General features: G+C 40.2%; 4 protein-coding genes across 8 annotated transcripts; 1 reads left to right on the top strand and 3 right to left on the bottom strand.

Annotated features, from left to right (window-relative positions):
- Positions 1-147: 147 nt before the first annotated feature.
- LOC124851148 (usherin-like) lies at positions 148-6,127 on the bottom strand. Of its 2 annotated transcripts, none has more exons than XM_047341249.1 (7): positions 5,982-6,127; positions 3,205-4,671; positions 2,200-2,378; positions 1,758-1,862; positions 1,271-1,342; positions 1,011-1,181; positions 148-866 (listed from the first exon to the last, which is right to left on the bottom strand). In XM_047341249.1, the coding sequence occupies exons 3-7, from the start codon at positions 2,254-2,256 to the stop codon at positions 777-779; spliced, it is 495 nt and encodes a 164-aa protein (XP_047197205.1). In that variant the 5' UTR covers positions 2,257-2,378; positions 3,205-4,671; positions 5,982-6,127; the 3' UTR covers positions 148-776. The 2 variants fall into 2 exon arrangements, with proteins under 2 accessions (XP_047197205.1, XP_047197206.1); XM_047341250.1 differs by having other exon boundaries at positions 3,205-3,450; positions 5,982-6,113.
- A 1,872-nt stretch (positions 6,128-7,999) lies between these two features.
- On the bottom strand, positions 8,000-11,935 carry LOC118115088 (NFU1 iron-sulfur cluster scaffold homolog, mitochondrial). The gene is made up of 8 exons (XM_035166033.2): positions 11,797-11,935; positions 10,139-10,239; positions 9,918-10,053; positions 9,490-9,556; positions 9,279-9,396; positions 9,119-9,182; positions 8,842-9,016; positions 8,000-8,402 (listed from the first exon to the last, which is right to left on the bottom strand). The coding sequence occupies exons 1-8, from the start codon at positions 11,853-11,855 to the stop codon at positions 8,364-8,366; spliced, it is 759 nt and encodes a 252-aa protein (XP_035021924.1). The 5' UTR covers positions 11,856-11,935; the 3' UTR covers positions 8,000-8,363.
- c9h9orf78 (chromosome 9 C9orf78 homolog) lies at positions 11,906-14,748 on the top strand. The gene is made up of 9 exons (XM_035166032.2): positions 11,906-12,070; positions 12,249-12,308; positions 12,417-12,468; positions 12,546-12,628; positions 12,737-12,814; positions 13,390-13,587; positions 13,733-13,869; positions 13,955-14,059; positions 14,289-14,748. Exons 1-9 carry the CDS (start codon positions 11,994-11,996, stop codon positions 14,384-14,386), a joined length of 888 nt encoding a protein of 295 aa, XP_035021923.1. The 5' UTR covers positions 11,906-11,993; the 3' UTR covers positions 14,387-14,748.
- A 2-nt stretch (positions 14,749-14,750) lies between these two features.
- On the bottom strand, positions 14,751-18,467 carry med22 (mediator complex subunit 22). 4 transcript variants are annotated; one of them, XM_035166034.2, is made up of 5 exons: positions 18,322-18,467; positions 17,918-18,070; positions 17,666-17,746; positions 16,764-16,972; positions 14,751-15,381 (listed from the first exon to the last, which is right to left on the bottom strand). In XM_035166034.2, exons 2-5 carry the CDS (start codon positions 18,038-18,040, stop codon positions 15,189-15,191), a joined length of 606 nt encoding a protein of 201 aa, XP_035021925.1. In that variant the 5' UTR covers positions 18,041-18,070; positions 18,322-18,467; the 3' UTR covers positions 14,751-15,188. The 4 variants fall into 4 exon arrangements, with proteins under 4 accessions (XP_035021925.1, XP_035021927.1, XP_035021926.1 ...); XM_035166036.2 differs by having other exon boundaries at positions 18,329-18,430; XM_035166035.2 differs by having other exon boundaries at positions 18,238-18,358.
- Between the last annotated feature and the right edge of the window lie 108 nt (positions 18,468-18,575).

Below are 18,575 nucleotides of genomic sequence, written 5' to 3'. Positions count from 1 at the left end.
GCCCTCGTCCTTGCGGCACCAGTGGTTCTGTCGGCTCTGTGCAGGATCTTCAGACTCACTGTCTCCACCAACAGGAAATTAACTGAAAATGTTATTTCCATTGTGAGATATCTTTTCAGTTTTTATTCTAATAAAATAAATGTGAAATTTTTGCTGACCTGTTTTAATGAAGCACAATATATTGTCGTCATTGTGAATAATAGTTTACTTAACTGATGTTATTCTTTCATACATTGCATGTCGGCTGTTTAAGCAGCAGCTTTTAGTGAAGATAATTTCACTGAAGGTATTTGAAAAATCATTTGTACAACAATTAATATTCTAAAGCCTTGCATCTGATTTCGCCCCTGACTGTTGGTTAAAACACTCAAATACATAACTATGTTCTGCTGCTTCTTCCACCATATCTTTGGTTTGTTTAGTCTTTTTCTGTTCGTGTTCAGAGTCTCTATTCGATGACAAGAAATACAAATTTCAAGCTTTTTTTTCATTAGAGTTTTTCCACAAAAGCAGGTTCTTCCTCTTTCCGCTCAATAGAAATGTCTTTTTGTCCCGTTGTGTTAAAACGTCAGCACCGTTTTAATGTTTCTCACTGAGTTGCCGCAGTTATTCCAACAGTGTCATCACGGATCATGTCGACTTCCTCTTCCTTCATTTATCCGTTCCGCTCAGTTGTGACCTCTGACCTCTAAACTCCGGGTTGGAGACAAAACCGGGTGGATTTAATGTGACCCTGTGACTGTGTTTTCCTGTGAGGGTCAAAGGTCGTCCTCAGGTCACAGGTTGGTGTCAGTGAACATGGTGTGCTCCTTCCTCACGGTGCTGAAGCCTTTGACGGTGTCAACAAACTCCTCATCTTCCATAAACTATCAGAGAGAAGAGTAGAGGTTGTAGTCAATTTAAAATGTATTTGCTTGTTTCATGGGCCTTTCTTGCTCCACTTTCTCTATATGATGTATCCTAGCAACAAACAGTTCATCAGTTATTCTTCTATATTCAGGGTCTCTCACCATCCCACTGTCATGGCCTGAGATGTTTGGGTCCCACGTTCCATCGTCTGTGAGCGACTTGCCGTCCATCACCTGGCTGACGCTGCGTCTCAGAGAGTTCACGCTGAGGATCTCGAGCTCGCCCTGAGGAGCGGCGTCGTCAGAGGGCTCACACTTAGCCTCCAACACTTCCTACAGAGACAGAATAAACACACCACGTATTATGCACATGCACAGAAATACTGTTGTTTGTGTGCGTGTATGAGTCTGCAGGGTTTTACCTCCATCTTCATGGTGAAGCCCTTGAGTGTGACACTGTTGGAGAAGCCTGTTGTGTCAGGCATGGTGTCGAACTGAGGCAGAGAGGGTGAGAGGTTTAAAGAAATGTACCGAAAAGAATAACTTACACTGTATAAGTAAATTCTGCCTCACTAACAAACAGAAAAATGTACCTATCATTAGTGTTTGCATGTTGTTATACATGGAGTGAAGTATATGATATATTCATACAGAATTTCAATTCTTCAATTGAATCCTTCTTTACAATACACAATATCTATTCCATGAATAAAGGCTACTTTCTGTGTTTTCTTGTTTTTGTCATTTCTTGTTTCAGAAATGAAGCTTAAATACAACTTCATAGTTATATATTAAATGCCTTATATAACATTCAATATATTTATGTATAGATTTACCCAATAAAATGCCAAATTCTATCATGTGTGTCATGTTTTTAATTGAATAGTGATTTGTAAATTAGGAACTCACCAAGACAGAGTTGCTGGCTGGGTAAACAGCCATGGGGTTCCTCTTCTGCATGGGCAGGGCCACCAGAGGGGGTCTCTCTCGCGGGAAGGGGGGTTTGTTTAGGGCCTGAGCAGAGGAAACAAGAACCTGATTTGAGTTTTTTACAAGTGTAATAAGTTTATTCCTTATATAAGCTGCATGTAAGCTGAAGTCTTTTTGAAGTCTTACTGTTTTCTTTGCACCAATCCTGAAAATGACGTCTCACTTCAATATATCACTGTATAAGCAGATTTATTCAAATGTTACCCGGCTCTCCATCCTTACCCTTTGCTTTTCTTACTCAGAGGATTAGTTGATACCGTTCACATTCATTTACAATGACCTGTGATGTGATGACGTCTGGAGCTCTCCCTTCTGTCGCCCTCAGCATTTACCGTGACACAGAATCTCTATTGGCCCTCACCTTATGAAGAATGACACCCAGCACGACGGCCAGCAGGAGGAGGGCGATGGCTGCCATCACGACGATGAACCACAGCTCCTGGACGACCGGCCGGTTGCCCTGACCGCCCTCTGCCCGCTCGCCACCACCAGCCACTCCTTCTCCTCCTCCTACCCCAGGAGGAGTGGGGCTCTGTGAATCTGGAGGTTTGACAGAAATTATTTAAAAGGGGAATACAGCATCTCCTTTAAATCAATAGTTAAGACAAGCAAGACAAATGCAAGTGCAACTCCCCCTTTTCTGGATTTGAATGCATATCGCATGCTACCTTTATGCAAACTGCATTTCCTCCCAATGAATACAACTGAGTGAAAAAAGAATCGAACCACTACATCCTGGTAGTTTTGGACATGTAGACACACACACTGGGACTAGATACAACCTCAGTGCAGGTCATTTTTATGTAAACTACAGGAACCATTTGAGTTCTGCATCTAAATCAGCAGTTAAATTATCTGTTAAATCCTTATTTTCAGGGATACATCTGACAGACAGACATCACAAGTCATGTCACGAAGGAAAGAAAGACGACTACACACACATACACACCCTGTGCAGGAGATAACAGTGTAACTGGAGACATACTAGCTGGCATGGCCTAGTTTCTAACCTGCAGACAGCACCATACTCTTTAATCAGCCACTTTTATCCATTTATATTTCCATACCCGTGTGTTGTCTTAGATATGTCAAGACCTTGAATATTTATTGGCATTTTACACAGTATTTGTATAGGAAGTCTCTTAAATAAAGGCCCGGTAAGGTGCCAGTTAATAATTCTGCTTTCCAAGATGTCCTTGTAAAGGCCTTCCAGTAAAAACCAGCTGTGTCAAAGATATGATTCTTGTTATGGATTTACAGAAAGAGAAATAAGTTGAATGAAAATAAAATAAACTGCAGACAGACACAGACACAGAGAGAGAGAGAGAAGAGAGAGAGAGAGAAGTGTGTCCAGCCTGAGACTCACCAGTGCTGAGGTCCGTGGTTCAGCCTGTGGCGGCCCGTGCTGGCAGCCCCTCGCCGTGTCATGCATCGATCAGAAGGCCAAAGACCTGCCGGTGTTTAGGATCACACCTGTCGCCCCATCAATATTTCACACCTGATACTTTTACTTGCCACCTCACTCTCTTCAACACCACAGAGGCGAGGGACGAGAGACATGAGGAAGATATTCCAATGCAGGACTCCTTTCCTACACAGAGGCAAACGTTTCCTAGAAAGCACAAGGAAGAAACTTAGTACCTGAGGTAAGACGGACTGCCTGCGGCTGGGCCTCCCTAATCCTCTAAAACTCCCATCAACCTTTGCTTTTCGGCAGCAGTGTCATGGTAACAACCAGGTGTCTGGTTTCAGTTTACCTGGAGAGGGATGGTAGAAGACATATCACCCCTCTGCTCCTCAGGTGCACTGCTGGACTCTGTCCTTTCTTAAGTGCCTCACATGTAAATACATGCATTATAATTCTTAATGTTGTTAATGAACACATGTGAGACCTCTATCAGTGTAAAGACACGTCTGTGTGTGTGAAGGTTGTAAAGTGTTATTACAATACTTATTCCAGACAGTCGTATATTCAGTCTTTTTACTATTGCAGGCTTATTCCAATGGCTGTTTCAACGCTTGCTCCTCGGCACAGGGACACAGAGGTTTGGGTAAGTCCATTTCTCTTTTCTCCTTCTTGCTATTTTAATCAAAAATGTTGCAAAAAACCATGCAGCAAGATCCTTTTCCTTCATGTTGCAGTCAGGTTTCATATTGTCTTCTTAGGTTTAGTTGCTCATTTACAACAGTTCTTCTACAGATGTGCTATTCACATGATCATTAAAATGAGTTTTATTGCATTTTACCTGTTGGTTATTATAGTTTGCAAACATAATTCAAGTTTCTAAAATGTTCTCATTAATGCATTTTTCTTGTTTTTTTATTTAACTGTTTGTTTTCCTTTCCTTCCTGACACCAGGGGCTTGGAATGATTTACGTCATTTACGTCAGTAAAAAGCTTTTTTAACAGCAGCTCCCCGAGAGGCCAATCAGGACAAATACACACAGAGCGCCTGCTCAAAAGTTGAGTCAGTCAGTGTCACTACAGACTCCCAACCCCAGTAAAAGTGATGAAGATACACCAGTGCCAGCCCAGACCCTGGACACAAAACCACTTCTCTAACATGACATGATACCAAAGAGAGTAAAGACATTGAGATATAGATAATATGCACAGTGAAGATGCACAGCTGTTGAGAAAAAAAACTTTGCTTTAAAAAGAGCCCTGACATGAGACACATAAACGGGACATTTTCTTCTCTTGGTTCCTGCAAACACACCCCCCACCGTACGCTCCACTGTGTACGTGTCTGCCAGGCTTCTGTCGTTACGTGATGAATGGTGCACTTCACTCTACTGTCACTGACTTGGCCAGGTTTCTTGGACAGTCCACCTAGATTTAAATAGAAGAAGTGAAAATGTGAGCACATCATCCCAAGCCTTGTCGCTTTCCATTCATTTTAAAATCCAATTTCCAATAATAGAAATTGCTAATTGTTTAAGGCTTTTAATATCAAAGACCGTATTCACTGTGTTGCTCTAAGAATAAAACTAAAAGCTGACAGAACTTTTGCAGCTGCTGCTACATGATTATGGAACCAGTCCATGTTAGAAATTAGACAAGCTTCCTCCATCTCGGTTTTTAAATCCAGGCTAAAGACAAATGTTTATTCCATGATCTTTATCTGTTGTAATTATATATCTGCATTCGTCCCTGGTTGTTTACTGTTGCTGTTGGTAATTTTCTCTGTGTTTTTACTTTATATCTTTATTTCCTTTTTACATGACTGAGTTTAACTTTGCTTTAGAAAAAAAACTTTAAGTGCCATTTATTCTTTTTATTTATTTCAATAATATTTACTATATGACAACAGCCAAGTAAAGAGGACAACACATTGTATAGGTCTTCTGCTGTAAATGTTACATTCAAACTAACTAGACAGTTGTCTGGCATCGCTAGACCATTTCACTTTTGCGAATTGGTCTGGAACTCCGATTGTTTATGATTTCAGCGATTTGTGATCAAGTCGCAGAGCAAACCTCGAAACAAACAGAGATACGAACAATTTGTGACAGTGCAGAAAAATGTAAGTTTATATTCTGTCTGTTTAATACTCTCCAAAGCCGATTCAATTGGTCTCTCCATACCAGAGGTAGCCATTTTGGTTGTTAAAGAAAATGCTTAAGTGGCGCTTTCTATTGCCATTGCCCCCATCAATCCCCACACCTAACAAAAAACAAAAATTAAGAAAGAGCATGAGAATTACAGGGATCACAAGTCCTTCAGTATCAACGGGTTGGGGCAGATATCGTTTTGCAAGTAATGGACGGTTTTTAGTCTAATGTTTTGCCAAAAACTGTAGGATGGTGATGAAATTCAAATGAAGTAAACACACAGTGAATTAGCTCCATTGATGGTGCAACAGGTCTGACCCAGCCTCGTGATAGTGGCTGTAAAAATCACAGCAGACATTGTCTTGCTTTGAGTTCCTCACATTTTCAGAAGAACAAATACACATTAAGTGTGACTGATGAAGGTCGAATCATATGCTGCTTTAACATTGAATTGGACACACAGTAAACACTGTCTGTAATTTGGTGGCATCTTAAGGCAGGCAGTGAGGAGACAGATAAGGAAGAAGGTCTGATAAACAAGCAGGAGTCTGTTGGTGATGTGAATGTTGATGTGTTTTTCTCTCTCACCCGCTGAGTCATAGCCTCTGTACTCCAGACGTCGCAGACCTTTGAGGAGGATCTCAAGGATCTCACGGCGAGTCCTTGGTACATGGTAGTTGAGATAGGCAAAGATTCCTGAGGAGAGGAAAGCAACAGTCTCAGATTAAAGCGGTGTTTTCTTTAATAAGAATTTGGGTCTGTCAACTCACACGTGGACAGCGTGGACAGGAAAAAGGAAACATGTCTGGTTAATGTTTAAATGGCTAACAGCAACAGCAGCCCATATTCGCTAACTCACGTTAGCCACCCCTAGCGGATTTCAACTGGTTTGCAGCTTTAGCCTTTAGATGCTAGCAGCCTGTCAGATATGATCAATGTGTTGTTCCAGAGCAGTGGTTCTCAAATGGGGGTACGTGTACCCCAGGGGGTACGTGATATTTAAAATATATATATTTAAAATTAGCATCCATTCAAAAATCCTTTAAAAATAGTTATTTAATCAATATTCAATCAAATATAAGTGTAAGTTCATAAACTGAATTTTATATTCAGTAGGCTATTCAATTTCATTATCCTAAAAACCCAGAGTCTCCCCCATACCAGGATGGTTTGACCCAACCTGGCACACGCCACCTGTCATCACCTGTCAATCACTGCCTCCTTGAAAACTCAAACAATGGACTCGGTGGTTGAAGCGTAGCAGCAATGCTGCTGCTAACAAATAGTTCAAGAGAGACCACTACAAATGAGCAATGTTATGCACATTGATGGAGTTTAATGTTTTGTTGATGTTTTTTCAAATGTTTGAAAATTGAAAGTGTCTAGTTACAAAGTTTAATAAATCAGACACTGATGGCACAGCGCTGTGTATTACATATTTTTTTCAACCAAAAATGCTTTGCGCTGGTTAGGGGGTACTTAGCTGAAAAAAGGTTGAGAACCACTGAGATTGGAGAACATCGTACATCGCCCAGTGACAGCTGTAAATGTAGATACGTCCTGTACTCACCACACGTCTTCGGTTTGGCTGCTACTCTGGTAGCTGGGAACGCCTGTCACATAAGCTTTGCCCTCCCCCCCGTGATCTCACCCAATCAGAGCTAACCAGCCTATTCCATGGCGCCTTCTGATTGGTCCAGCAGCCTGTCAGTCGGGGTTGCACCTACCGACGCAGGTACTTCTGAGGTGGCATCAGGATCACAAGATCATAGACTGTATATAAAGATCATAGACTGTATATATCAGGATGCAGATCCGTGGGCAGGACGAGATGAGGACCCCACTGATGTGCCTGACATCTAAAACTACCCCCCCCGAGCTCCACTTCAGTAGCACAACACTGCAGGACTGTAAACAAGTCATCAGTTATGTTCAGGCTGGTCGATCTTTTATCTTTAGTTAATAATTTGTCCAGAAAAGACAAACACATTTGTTTATGCCCTTAATGAAGGGATGTGGCCAGAAGTGGTAAAATATGTCAAATACTCAAGAAGAGATTAGATAATATCTTATCTCATTCTCATAACACACACAAAAAAAACGTTTAGTAATCATAATATTCATCTCTTACATTATTTCCCTTACAGTGTGAGTGAATGTAATTGTGTCTGTTGGGTATGGGGCCAATGGCAGTGAAAATATACTATGGGTATGTTTCTATACCCTATGCTGCTTGGTTATTATCTTTGTTGCTATGCCACTATGCTTTTTCTATGCCTCCTTTTTAAACGTGAAGGAATTTCTTTTTCTGCAATGTTAAAGTGATAGAAAAAAAAAAGAAACCCTGCATCTGCCCCTGATCCAGATCTGCACCAAAATTCAATGGGTTATTCCCTGACCCATACCGCATCCTTTCATGGAGGTCTGTTCAGTTGTTTTGGTGAAATCTTAATTACATACAAATCAACCAATAAACAAACAAACAAACAAACAAACAAACAAACAAACAGGGGTAAAAACTTAACTTCCTTCACAGAGGCAAAAAGACAGACTCTGCAATATTCATAAATAATCCATTCCACATTCAAAAAAGATTAGATTTGCAGTTTTAAAATATTTCAATAAACTTTATTTACATACATACAGCACTATATATGTACTTTAAACCTAAAAGCTGTTTTGAGTGAGAAATGTGAAACTGTGTGAAATAATAAATAGAATATAATTCAGCCCAGCAGTCATCAGTTTCTTTTTATGGGCTCTTCTGATCTATACTTTGAGAAATAATGTCATTGTACAGTCATTTTACAAAACAGCTACCAAAGTCAATAATAACATCAGGATGAATGACAATGATGATCACGGGGTCTTTCACACATCACGCTGTTCAACAGTTCCTCCAGCTCTGTCCACATCAGATGACCAGGGGAGAGAGGAATGTGTAAATGCAGTTCAAGGTTTCGGTGTAATTCAAACTTGAGCGTTCATCTCCTCTTCCTCTTCCTTCACCTGTGGATAAACACAAGTTTAGTAAATAATTTCAAGTTTCAGTCTTTTTCCTCTGAAGTTATTTTGTGGCGGAGGAATATGAGAAACAATGAGATGTGTGTAAATGAAAACACTTGTCAAATCCCTAAAATTAACCTAGAGATTGAACACCTAAATAACAAAAAACAAACTAAAGTAGTGTTTTTCAAGTCTTTTGGACACAACAACTTACAGGTAATGACAACAGCTGGTTTGTGCAATAAAGATAGTTCGAGTGATAATCAAAAGATATAACTTTTAATGTTTTTCAATGGAGATAAAGCTCTCTTAACTATTGTTCCCCACTACTTTGAAACCCATCCTTTCACTGAGCAGTATAAATCCAAATACCAAGCTGAAAGTTTGACATGAGATGTGTGTGCATGTGTAAGGAAACCTATTCTCTGGCAGGAGAACAAACCTGCTCCACTGATTCAACTTCAGGAACGTAAAACTGCAGCATGTTTTGGATTCCACTCTTCAAAGTAACCATGGAACTGGGACAACTAGTGCAGGCGCCCTGCAACTTCAGCTTAACGACGCCATCTTCAAATCCCCGATACAGGACGTCACCTCCATCCTCCTGCACTGTCGGCCTGGGGAACAAGACCACCCATCAGCATGTTTGAGAACAGAACAGAAAAGCATGGTGACGGGAACAGACACTGATAAGAGAGGATGTCTTCACAGGCAGCTACCTTATTCGAGTATCCAGCAGTTCTTTGATCATAGCCACGACTTCATCATCATCATCTGATGGAGCTGAGAATAGAAGTGGAAAGGAATGGATTCATTAAAGAATTCGCAAACATCTTCCATTATCTGATGTTTCAATGTTCAGACAGTTAAATCCTTTACCAGTATCTGCATTTGGTTCACTGTCCTCATTGACAACAGGAAGCCCAGTGGTGAAAAAGTCCATAATGGCAGCAAATACATCAGGTTTGATTACTTTCCATTCCATATTTGCATCAGACTAAAAGAGAGAGAGAGAAAAGAAGAGAACATCATTCCAAGCGATGGCACAGAGCTACACTATGAATTTCATATACACTGAAGCTGGTTTTACCCTTGTTATGGTGATAAAGTCGCTGCCCAGGAAGACACTCTTGACTCCATCAATCCTAAACAGCTGTCTGAAGACAAAACAGAACATCACTGAATACCAATGGAAATTATGCTTAAAAAGACAGATGTGTGGCTATATATTATCCATCACCCCTTATATATACTTGTATTCTTTCCAGATTTTATTAGAGTAATTATTGCTTGGGTTCTTATGTCACAATCATAACTAACAATCGTAACTTAGACAACCATAATAACTAATAATTATAATTCCTTTAATTATAAGTCCTATAATTAGGTGTGAAATGGGGTAACATACCAAACATCATTATGCAAACCTGGGCCTTACCTGCTTGGCTAGGCTATCAAAATGCCTACTGTAAGAACACTTTTTACCATCTATTTATCCATCATTTATTCATCATTTACCTGGCTAATGGTGAGCAGTGCGCGTCACGAGGGCCGTCAAAATTCATAGTTCCTGATTCAAGAACTGTGCGACCTGGGAGAAACTTTACGCTGTTAGGATTTGGTGTATCCTGTGTCTGCACAAACATGGTCCTCCCTTTGAACAAAGATTATACAAAGAAGAAGCCATTAATACTGAGTTCAATTCAAAAGAGCTTCAAGGATGCTTCAGTAATACAAACCTGGAACAACAAAGTGGGGGTTTTGTGGCCATATCTTCCAGACTCCTGTGTTGTGTGAAGGCCAGTGTAGTCCAGCGCTCTGATGTCCACAGACAGCAAGACTGACACAGCACATATAAAGAGATTCAAATTGTTACTACAGTAGAAATCACGTTAACAAACTTATGGAGGAAAAAATCCTGAATATTCAGTTTCCTCCCTCACAGGGTGTAGCAGTAATTGAGTCAAAATTTGAATGTTTGTGTTATCAACTAAAAACCTTCTGGGCTCAGTGGACCATGCATCCATTTATAACAGCAGTAAGACAATTGATAAATGGAGCTGTAAGATAAGTAATGACCTACAATGACTAACACAGCACATACTCTAATCTATAGTCAGTGTTTGTCTTGCCTTGGAAAAAGAGAATGCATGATTCACTTACTATTACAGTTTAACTTTTGTGATGTAGCAACTTTATCTCGTAAAAAAGAAAATGACAGACTTATTGGAATTAGAACACATTCAGATATACATAATGTGTTTAAGAAAAGAACAGAGATAACACATGATGCAGGGCAGGAAAAGAGTTTTGTCACACTAGACTGGCACTCAGTAGAGCACATACCTCTGTCAAGGCCCAACAGTTAATGTTAGCGTGCTTCTTTCAGCCTATGTTAAGTTTTCATCAGTTTTGCACGAGACAAAAACTTAAACATTTCAGAGTTGTTGTACAACTTTACTTTATAATGTCACAAGATGGTTTAACTTAGTGAACACTTGTGTTTCGTGCCTTATTGTCCTTAACAAAGTTGTGCTGCAAAGCCATGAAACAACAGGTTATCCCATCCACCACTGGTGTTTGTTGTAGCTCACAACTTCTCTAAGTCTAAGTGTGTAACTTTGTTGGGGCTGTGATGTATTTCGTGAGAATTGTTCTGAAATAACTCTGTGCGATTACGTCGGCAATTGTATGATTGATTAATTCATTACTCAGAAACTAGTTGCTATGAATAAAGGTGCAGATCAGTTGTTTGCGCATGAATGACTTATTTGTTATTGTTGTCAGTGTTGTTGGTGAGAAGTAGGTCCTTCATTACCAAACAGGTACTGTAGGTCAAACTATTTGATCTGGTGACTGGTTACATGGCACGCCATGAATCTGACATGATTCATGCCTCGTTAGCTGTTGCTCTCAAAAATGGTCAGTGAGCTGCTGAAGGGATATATAGTTTGTCATGTGATTTCATTCTCCCTTGGAAAATATTTTTTTATGTACAAAATACAAAATACAGTAGTTTATTTTGATACACGGTGCGGCTTCTTGATTTTCATGCACTTAGAATAAGGGTATTTGGTATTTTATTTTCAAATACATTTGGATGTATCTTTGTCCAAACTCTTCATGTACATAATTGAATTGAATGTGGAACGCACTGAATTAATAACTTACAGTGTGACATGATCAGGACCAAAACATCTACAATAACTGAGTTATTTAATCATTTAAACACTGTTATGTAAGTGGTAACAATCAGTCTGCGTCACTCTCTGGCTTAGCTGGTTAGCTAGCGGCTAATAGTAAACACCAGATCTACTTTTGTTCAGGCAGCACATTCATACGAGTATTTAAAAAACACAACATGAGGACATTACAACTGACAAACAGATAAACTTACGGACGCGTCAGTCGTGCTGAAATACCCAACAACCTGCCGACCTGCCTGTAAGTCGCCATGTTTACACAAAATGAGCGGAAGTGGGAGTTCTGCTAGCGGAAGTGACGCAGCTTTGTTGTTCGTTTGTTTAAGACTTCCCCGGATTCACCAGCCGTTCTTTTCGTCAGCTCCGAGATCACATTAAACTACATTTAAAAATGCCGAGTGGCAGAAACTTTCGGAGGAGAAGAGACTCGTCAGATGTCGAAGAAGACGAGACAACCCGAGAAGTCAGGTAAACAACTTTATTTAAACTCAACGAGAACAAAAACATCTTCGACAGAAGCGTCATGTTGCTAACGTGGCGAGCTGCTCCGCGTGAAGCTAAAAACCACAAATGACTGGTGTTCTTTTTTTAAAGTAATGTACACAGAGAATATGATTTAATTGATATCTTCTCTCCGGTCGTTTAGATCCAAAGTCGAAGAGGCTAAAGAGCTGCAGACTTTGCGGAAACGACAAAGCGGAGTCAGGTAACGTGAATGTGACGTTTTGCTACTTGTTACGCTGTTTGTTGTAGCTCAAGTTTTTCACTTCAACATATCAGATAAATAAATGAATACCCCCCCCTCTCCGTCCAGTGTGACCGCCCTGCTGGTTGGAGAGAAACTACCAGCAGATGCTGAGATCGATGTAAGTGACGCAGTAGTTGTTGCGTGTTTAGCTGGATGTTGGGTCAGTGTCTAACTCTGAGTAAACATGTCTCACAGAATGATCCGTTCAAACTGAAGACTGGAGGAGTCGTAGACATGAAGAAAATCAAAGACCGGAACAGGGACAGGGACAGGGACATGTAAGTAAATCTGATTGTGTTGTGATTCTGTGTAATTAACCTATGGTGTGTGTGCTGTTGTCTTTACAAAATGGAGACTGTGCATCATCACATATGTTTCTGATACAGGACAGAAGAGGAAACGGACCTCAACCTGGGAACATCTTTCTCTGCTGAAACCAACAGAAGAGACGAGGATGCAGACATGTATGTACTCCTCCTTCGGTTGTGACACACACACACACACACACACACATACACACATGAAGACACACTCTCTCCCTCTTTTAGCATTCAAAGTGTGTGGACACAGAGACTCAGACTTAAATGAATGAAGGGTCAACCTAATTCAATTAGTGTAAAAAAGCACTAGATCCAATCTTTATAAAAATATAGGTGCTGGGAGTTAAAATTATGAAACTGTCATAATGTCCACACACCAGTCGATGCTCCCATAAACTTATTTATATTACCTCACAGGTAAGTTATTTTCCAGACACATGTATTTCTTCTCCTCAGTCAAGTAGCTATTTCTTCATTTATTTTTGCATTATTATATATGCATGTTAAACAGTGATATTCAACACTTGCCTTTTATCTAAATATTGAGGGACTACGTGCTTGGCTTAGATTTTTCATTTTAGTTTAAAATGATTTTTTTCTTTTTCTGTAATAGCTATAATTCACTAAAAATGACATAAAATACAATACTTAGGATATAATTGTGTTTACTCACACTGCTGTTTACAAAGTGCTTCATAGGAATATATTTCACCTCATAGGATGAAGTATATTGAGACGGAGCTGAAAAAGAAGAAGGGCTTGGTGGAGGCGGAGGAGCAGAAAGTTAAGGTGAAGAACGCAGAAGACCACCTGTATGAGCTGCCCGAGAACATCCGGGTCAACTCTGCTAAGAAGACTGAGGAGATGTTATCCAATCAGATGCTGAGTGGGATCCCTGAAGTAGATCTTGGCATCGAGTGAGTTAAGGAGATTCTCAAAATGATCATGTAGATCTAATCTATGAGAAATAGACTTTCTACATTGAGAAAGTCATGGTCATGGTCATGGTTGTGACAAGTCGACAGAAAGTATTTAACTCGGATTCTGCGATTTCTTTCCTAGTGCAAAGATAAAGAACATCATCCAGACAGAAGACGCAAAAGCCAGACTTCTGCAAGAGCAGAGGAACAAGAAAAAAGACCAGGGCACATCATTTGTACCAACCAACATTGCCGTCAACTACGTCCAACACAACCGCTGTGAGTTTTTTCCCTTCGCAAACACAGCGTTTTAAACAGTGAGAGATCATGAGGTTGTTTAAATTGTGCTTATCTATTCCCTCAGTCTACCATGAGGATTCGAACGCGCCACAGAGGCATCACAGACACAGAGAGGAGCCTAAGGCCAGACCGCTGCGTGTGGGAGACACCGAGAAACCAGGTCCAGAGAGTAAGAGACCGCACACGCCCACATCCCGTCCCACAATTCTTTATTCTGTGGTACTTTTCCATCACTGGACTGTAGAGTGGTGCTGTAACCACTGTACTTGTCAGGGGAACATCAATTGAAAAACATTGTTTTTATGAACTGTCTAGATTTAGGTACCATTTCAAACATTTCTATAAATGGATACACACAATTCTTTCTGAAATCTGATTCATTACTTCTTAATCCACAGCATCAACCCCGCCCAACTACCGCAAACGTCCAAATAATGAGAAGGCCACCGATGACTACCACTATGAGAAATTCAAGAAGATGAACCGAAGATATTGAGGAGCTGCATGTTGTTTTCAATAAGGATTTACTCAACATGTCTATTTTTAAAGAGTCAAAAAAGATAATTTGTGGAGTGGATTTCCTAAACAAATGTAGATGACAGTTTTCCTGAGTGTTGTGCTTTGTAAATGTTGTATATAGCCCTGTGTCAGTTGCTTATATTGGTCAAGACATGAAAATCCAAAACAATTGACAAAAAAATATCAGAATGTTGTGAAATACAAGGACAAGAGAATTTTGAAACAAAGGGATATCCCAGCTCTGAGTTTTTTAGCATGTTATTTTTAGTCCAATTCAAAGTACTAGTTCTAATTTTTGAAGGCTTTCAAAAACACATTTGAATAAAAATATTAAACCCACATTTAAGTCTCGTTCTTTAATTTGATCAGTGCTTTATGGAGTAAAAAAAACATGAAACATTACAAAAGCAAAGGTTTACAAAATCAATACAAGAACACACAATTGTACTCAACACATAAACCAAGTCCAACATAATATATACAAATGATCTGTATTTCAATGCTGCAAAGGTATAAAAATCTGTTGTCCGGATCTTATATTTTAAATTAGGAAAAAAATCGTTTAATTTTTTTCATATTCCAAATTTTTTCACCATTGTGAAAACAAAAAACCTCAATTTCCAACTTTTAGTCCAGTTTAAAGTCAAATAAAAAAAAAAAAAAACTGGCAAACCTAAATAGACACTAGTTCACGATGTATGATGGAAACTAAATTAGCCAAACCGCTGTCGTCCAAACTGAGCACAAGTGTTGTGTTCTCCAGTCGGTGTCCAATGTCCTCATTGTTTCTCTATAGAGGCAGTCCCATGACCGTTGAGGTGGTGTGGGGGGTTTGTCTCCTGTGATGGAGGTCCGTCCACGTCTTCTCTGTCCCCCTGGGTAGAGCTGCAGCTGCTTCCTGGTGAGGCCCAGCTGTCTCGCTGCCGGTAGGCCTCGCACAGCGGCAGATCAGTGCTCTCCCACTGACTGTAGCTTTGTAGGGCAGAAACCAGCGGGAGGCAAAGAGTCAGCGCAGCAGAGAAAGAGAGGAGCAGACAAGAGCAGCAAGTCAGAATAAGCGCATCCGTCACATGAAGGCACGTGTACGATAGAAGCATGGAGGTTATGCAGAAGCACTGGAAATGATCAATGCATACAAAAAGCTGTTTATTAATGATTTGGTACTATTAAGAGGAATGACTGATCAGCGGTTGATTTTAAGTTTGGCGAAAAGGTTTGATTAGTCGCTGGTGGGGGAGAAAGCAGAGCGAGTGCAGCAAGGAAGAAAGGCCCAGGCCCACACCCAGCATGCTCCGAGCAGGACTGAGACACTTTCTCACACAAAACAAGACAAACAATAACAGTGTTTTGTCTCTACTTTATTTCTTTATCGTTTTGGGTCTATTGGAACAGCCGGCAGAAACTGGTACACACGTACAACCACACAGCCGCTTGCGTGGTTACAGCTCATTCGGACGGAATCAAATAAATAACACCTACTGATTGCTTTTACAGGAAACATCTACTGGAGAAAATCTCAGCTTCAGGTCTGACCTCAAATAAATAACAGCAAACAGTTCTGTCTTATTGTTAAGACCATAACAAACATCCATCAACACTCCAGTCTTAAAATGAACCATATGTGGGGTCACTAATATATTTATTTACATATAGTCTTAAATGAATCATACTTTGATAAAATCTATACTCTGATAAAGTTTTAGTTAATTTAATGTGTAATTCTTGTGAAAGGTGTTATTGCCTAAAAAGCTTTGTGTTACTTCAACTTACAATAATTAATTATAAATGATCTAGGGGTCCTGATTACTTAAATTCCACTATGTCTGTCTATCAGACACTGCAGACAAGGAAACCAATACATTTCATTACCATTTATAAATAAACGCAGCAGTAAATTCAAACTGGTGATTTCTATTCAGAAAAATCTCACTTTCAAACTGCATCAGTCAACTGCAATAAATGGCCAAACTAGAAACTGAACTGCTGCAGTTCAAGAGCTTAATAAATTAGCACTGCTGCTTTTCAGCGGTATGTCCCTTTAATGCTGAAGTCCTCTTCACATTGACTAATTCTGACACATCGAGCAGGTAAAAAATTAAGGCACTGGCTAATTAGTAACAATATAAAGTCACTTGTTGAGTTGAGCTTCATCACAATGACCCTCAGCAATGACATGTTGATGAATGATACAAAGAGATAAATCCAAAACAAAAGCTGTCAGGTTTCGAGGTGGGCAGGTGTAAAACCTTCCATGGGCTCAGCAGCGAATGGTGAATGGTGAGACAGTACATGGTGCTGGGCATGGGACAGACGAGGGGCGGTGGGATGAGGGACAAGTATAAGCCTACTTGTACCTGGACGAGTAATATTCTTCCTCAAGCTCATACAGGTCGATGGCGATCTCGTCGCGGAGCGAGGTGAGCTTCTTGTCACACTCCTCCTGCAACGAGCGGAGGTGCTGGTTCTGGAGGCTGATGGCGTCGTTCACGGAGGGAAAGTCGTTCAGGATCAAGAACTGCTTTAGGTCAGACACCAGCTTCATGAGGGACTCACCGGCACGTACCTGATACAACACCACAGGAAGTGGATGTGGGTTTAGAAAGATTGTTTTGTTTGTGGACCAAACTATTGGCTACAGACACATGCAGAGTCCAGAAACAGTGCCACTTAGAAAGCTGTGATGAATTCAATTATCAATGAGTGATTCAGTTAGTATAAATTCATAATGTGCATCTGAACGTTATCTTAAATTTGAGTGGAGATCTTAAGTTTAAAAAAAGGTTTAAATGTCTCAATTTAATGAACATGTGCCGCCATAACTAACATGGATTCTTGGGAGTGGATTTTCCACTCAGTGCAAACATCACGGAACTTTAATAAAATAGTTTTTCCCAGCTCCCTTTAAGCTTCTTAGAGGAAAATTAAAGGGGAAAATGTGGCCTTATTTAAAAGGAAACACACAGAAAATACTCCAAGTAAACACCTGGTGAACACATTCAATCCCCTCATATTCTTAATTACTAAACATAATTAATATATTTCATTATGTAGGTGATTCAAAAAGAAAAAGCGTTCATTACACTCTGTTGATAGACATGTAAAGGTCAAACCATCCTTATTTGTTTGTAGTCGTTTTATTAAATTTACAGCCTTTTATCTAATTCATTTTGTTGTATTTATTCGTGTATTTCTCTTCATTCATTGCACAGCACTTTGTTCAACTCTGTCGTGCTTGATAAATAAACTTGATACTTACAATGTTGGCTGCTCTGACGTGCATTTCATAGTGGTCCTGCTCGGCTTGAGTGGCTCGAGCAACCTGCGTCTCATCCTCTATCTGGAGGAAGACAACAAGATCAGCCCCGTGTGGAGCTCCAGGTGCAGGAATGTACGAGCAGAGGACTGAGGGGCATGGAGGCTTTCCATAACTGCTGACAATTACAAGTAGCCCAATACAAACACAACACGTTACAGACAGGGTTCTAGAGACGGTGGTGTGTCTGTGCACCTTCGCGGTTTTGATGATCTCGGTGAAGTTGTCCAGGATGGAGCTGATGTCGTCTTTCAGCCGCTTGTTGTAGTTCTGCAGCAGCGTCTCTTTGCTCTGAGAGAGAACTCTCTGCGTGGCCATCGTGTTCAGGAGCAACACAGCACGCGCTACCTGTTCACAGCAGGTCAACACACACACACACAGACACACACACTGTTCAGCTGGAGGTTTACAATACTGAATCACTAGAGTAAAACACAGTAAGACACCACTGACGGCAGAGCAGCTAGCTAGCATGGACACATTCACAAAAGCGGAGAAAATAAACCCGAACTCACGTGGTTCTAGTATCTGTGCAACTGATACAATAACTCTAAATGTACTTAATATGAACTCAGTAATGATAATAAGACGACCCTTACCGCATACTTTGCAAACAATGTGGTTCTTCTTCTTCTTCTCTTCCTTCTGTCCTCTTCTTCTTGTTTAATGGCGCCTGACAACACTCAGGATGCCCATTACCGCCCCCTAGTTTTACTACAGGTAAGCCCCTTAAAAAAACAACCTTTGTGATATCGTTGTATGTGTAAATGTTTTGTATGTTCTTTTATTTTCTTTCCTCTTCTTCTATTATTACTATTATTATTTCATCATCATCATTAGCATAATAAGCTAA

This window comes from Hippoglossus stenolepis, chromosome 9 (genome assembly GCF_022539355.2).
Source record: "Hippoglossus stenolepis isolate QCI-W04-F060 chromosome 9, HSTE1.2, whole genome shotgun sequence".
NCBI classification, from domain to species: Eukaryota; Metazoa; Chordata; class Actinopteri; order Pleuronectiformes; family Pleuronectidae; genus Hippoglossus; species Hippoglossus stenolepis.
The sequence above is the reverse complement of the archived record's forward strand: the minus strand, read 5'-3'. Positions and strand labels throughout refer to the sequence as shown.

Coding starts and splice junctions, on each gene's coding strand:
- LOC124851148 (XM_047341249.1), bottom strand. CDS start 2,256: ATGGCAGCCATCGCCCTCCTCCTGCTGGCCGTCGTGCTGGGTGTCATT. Junction 1,863..2,199: donor TGGGTGTCATTCTTCATAAG/GTGAGGGCCAAT, acceptor TCCTCTGCTCAG/GCCCTAAACAAACCCCCCTT. Junction 1,343..1,757: donor CAGCCAGCAACTCTGTCTTG/GTGAGTTCCTAA, acceptor TCTCTGCCTCAG/TTCGACACCATGCCTGACAC.
- med22 (XM_035166034.2), bottom strand. CDS start 18,040: ATGGCCACGCAGAGAGTTCTCTCTCAGAGCAAAGAGACGCTGCTGCAG. Junction 17,747..17,917: donor AGATCATCAAAACCGCGAAG/GTGCACAGACAC, acceptor GTCTTCCTCCAG/ATAGAGGATGAGACGCAGGT. Junction 16,973..17,665: donor ACGTCAGAGCAGCCAACATT/GTAAGTATCAAG, acceptor GTGTTGTATCAG/GTACGTGCCGGTGAGTCCCT.
- LOC118115088 (XM_035166033.2), bottom strand. CDS start 11,855: ATGGCGACTTACAGGCAGGTCGGCAGGTTGTTGGGTATTTCAGCACGA. Junction 10,054..10,138: donor CCCCCACTTTGTTGTTCCAG/GTTTGTATTACT, acceptor CTTTGTTCAAAG/GGAGGACCATGTTTGTGCAG. Junction 9,183..9,278: donor TGAACCAAATGCAGATACTG/GTAAAGGATTTA, acceptor TTCTATTCTCAG/CTCCATCAGATGATGATGAT.
- c9h9orf78 (XM_035166032.2), top strand. CDS start 11,994: ATGCCGAGTGGCAGAAACTTTCGGAGGAGAAGAGACTCGTCAGATGTC. Junction 12,071..12,248: donor GAGACAACCCGAGAAGTCAG/GTAAACAACTTT, acceptor CCGGTCGTTTAG/ATCCAAAGTCGAAGAGGCTA. Junction 12,629..12,736: donor AGGGACAGGGACAGGGACAT/GTAAGTAAATCT, acceptor TTTCTGATACAG/GACAGAAGAGGAAACGGACC.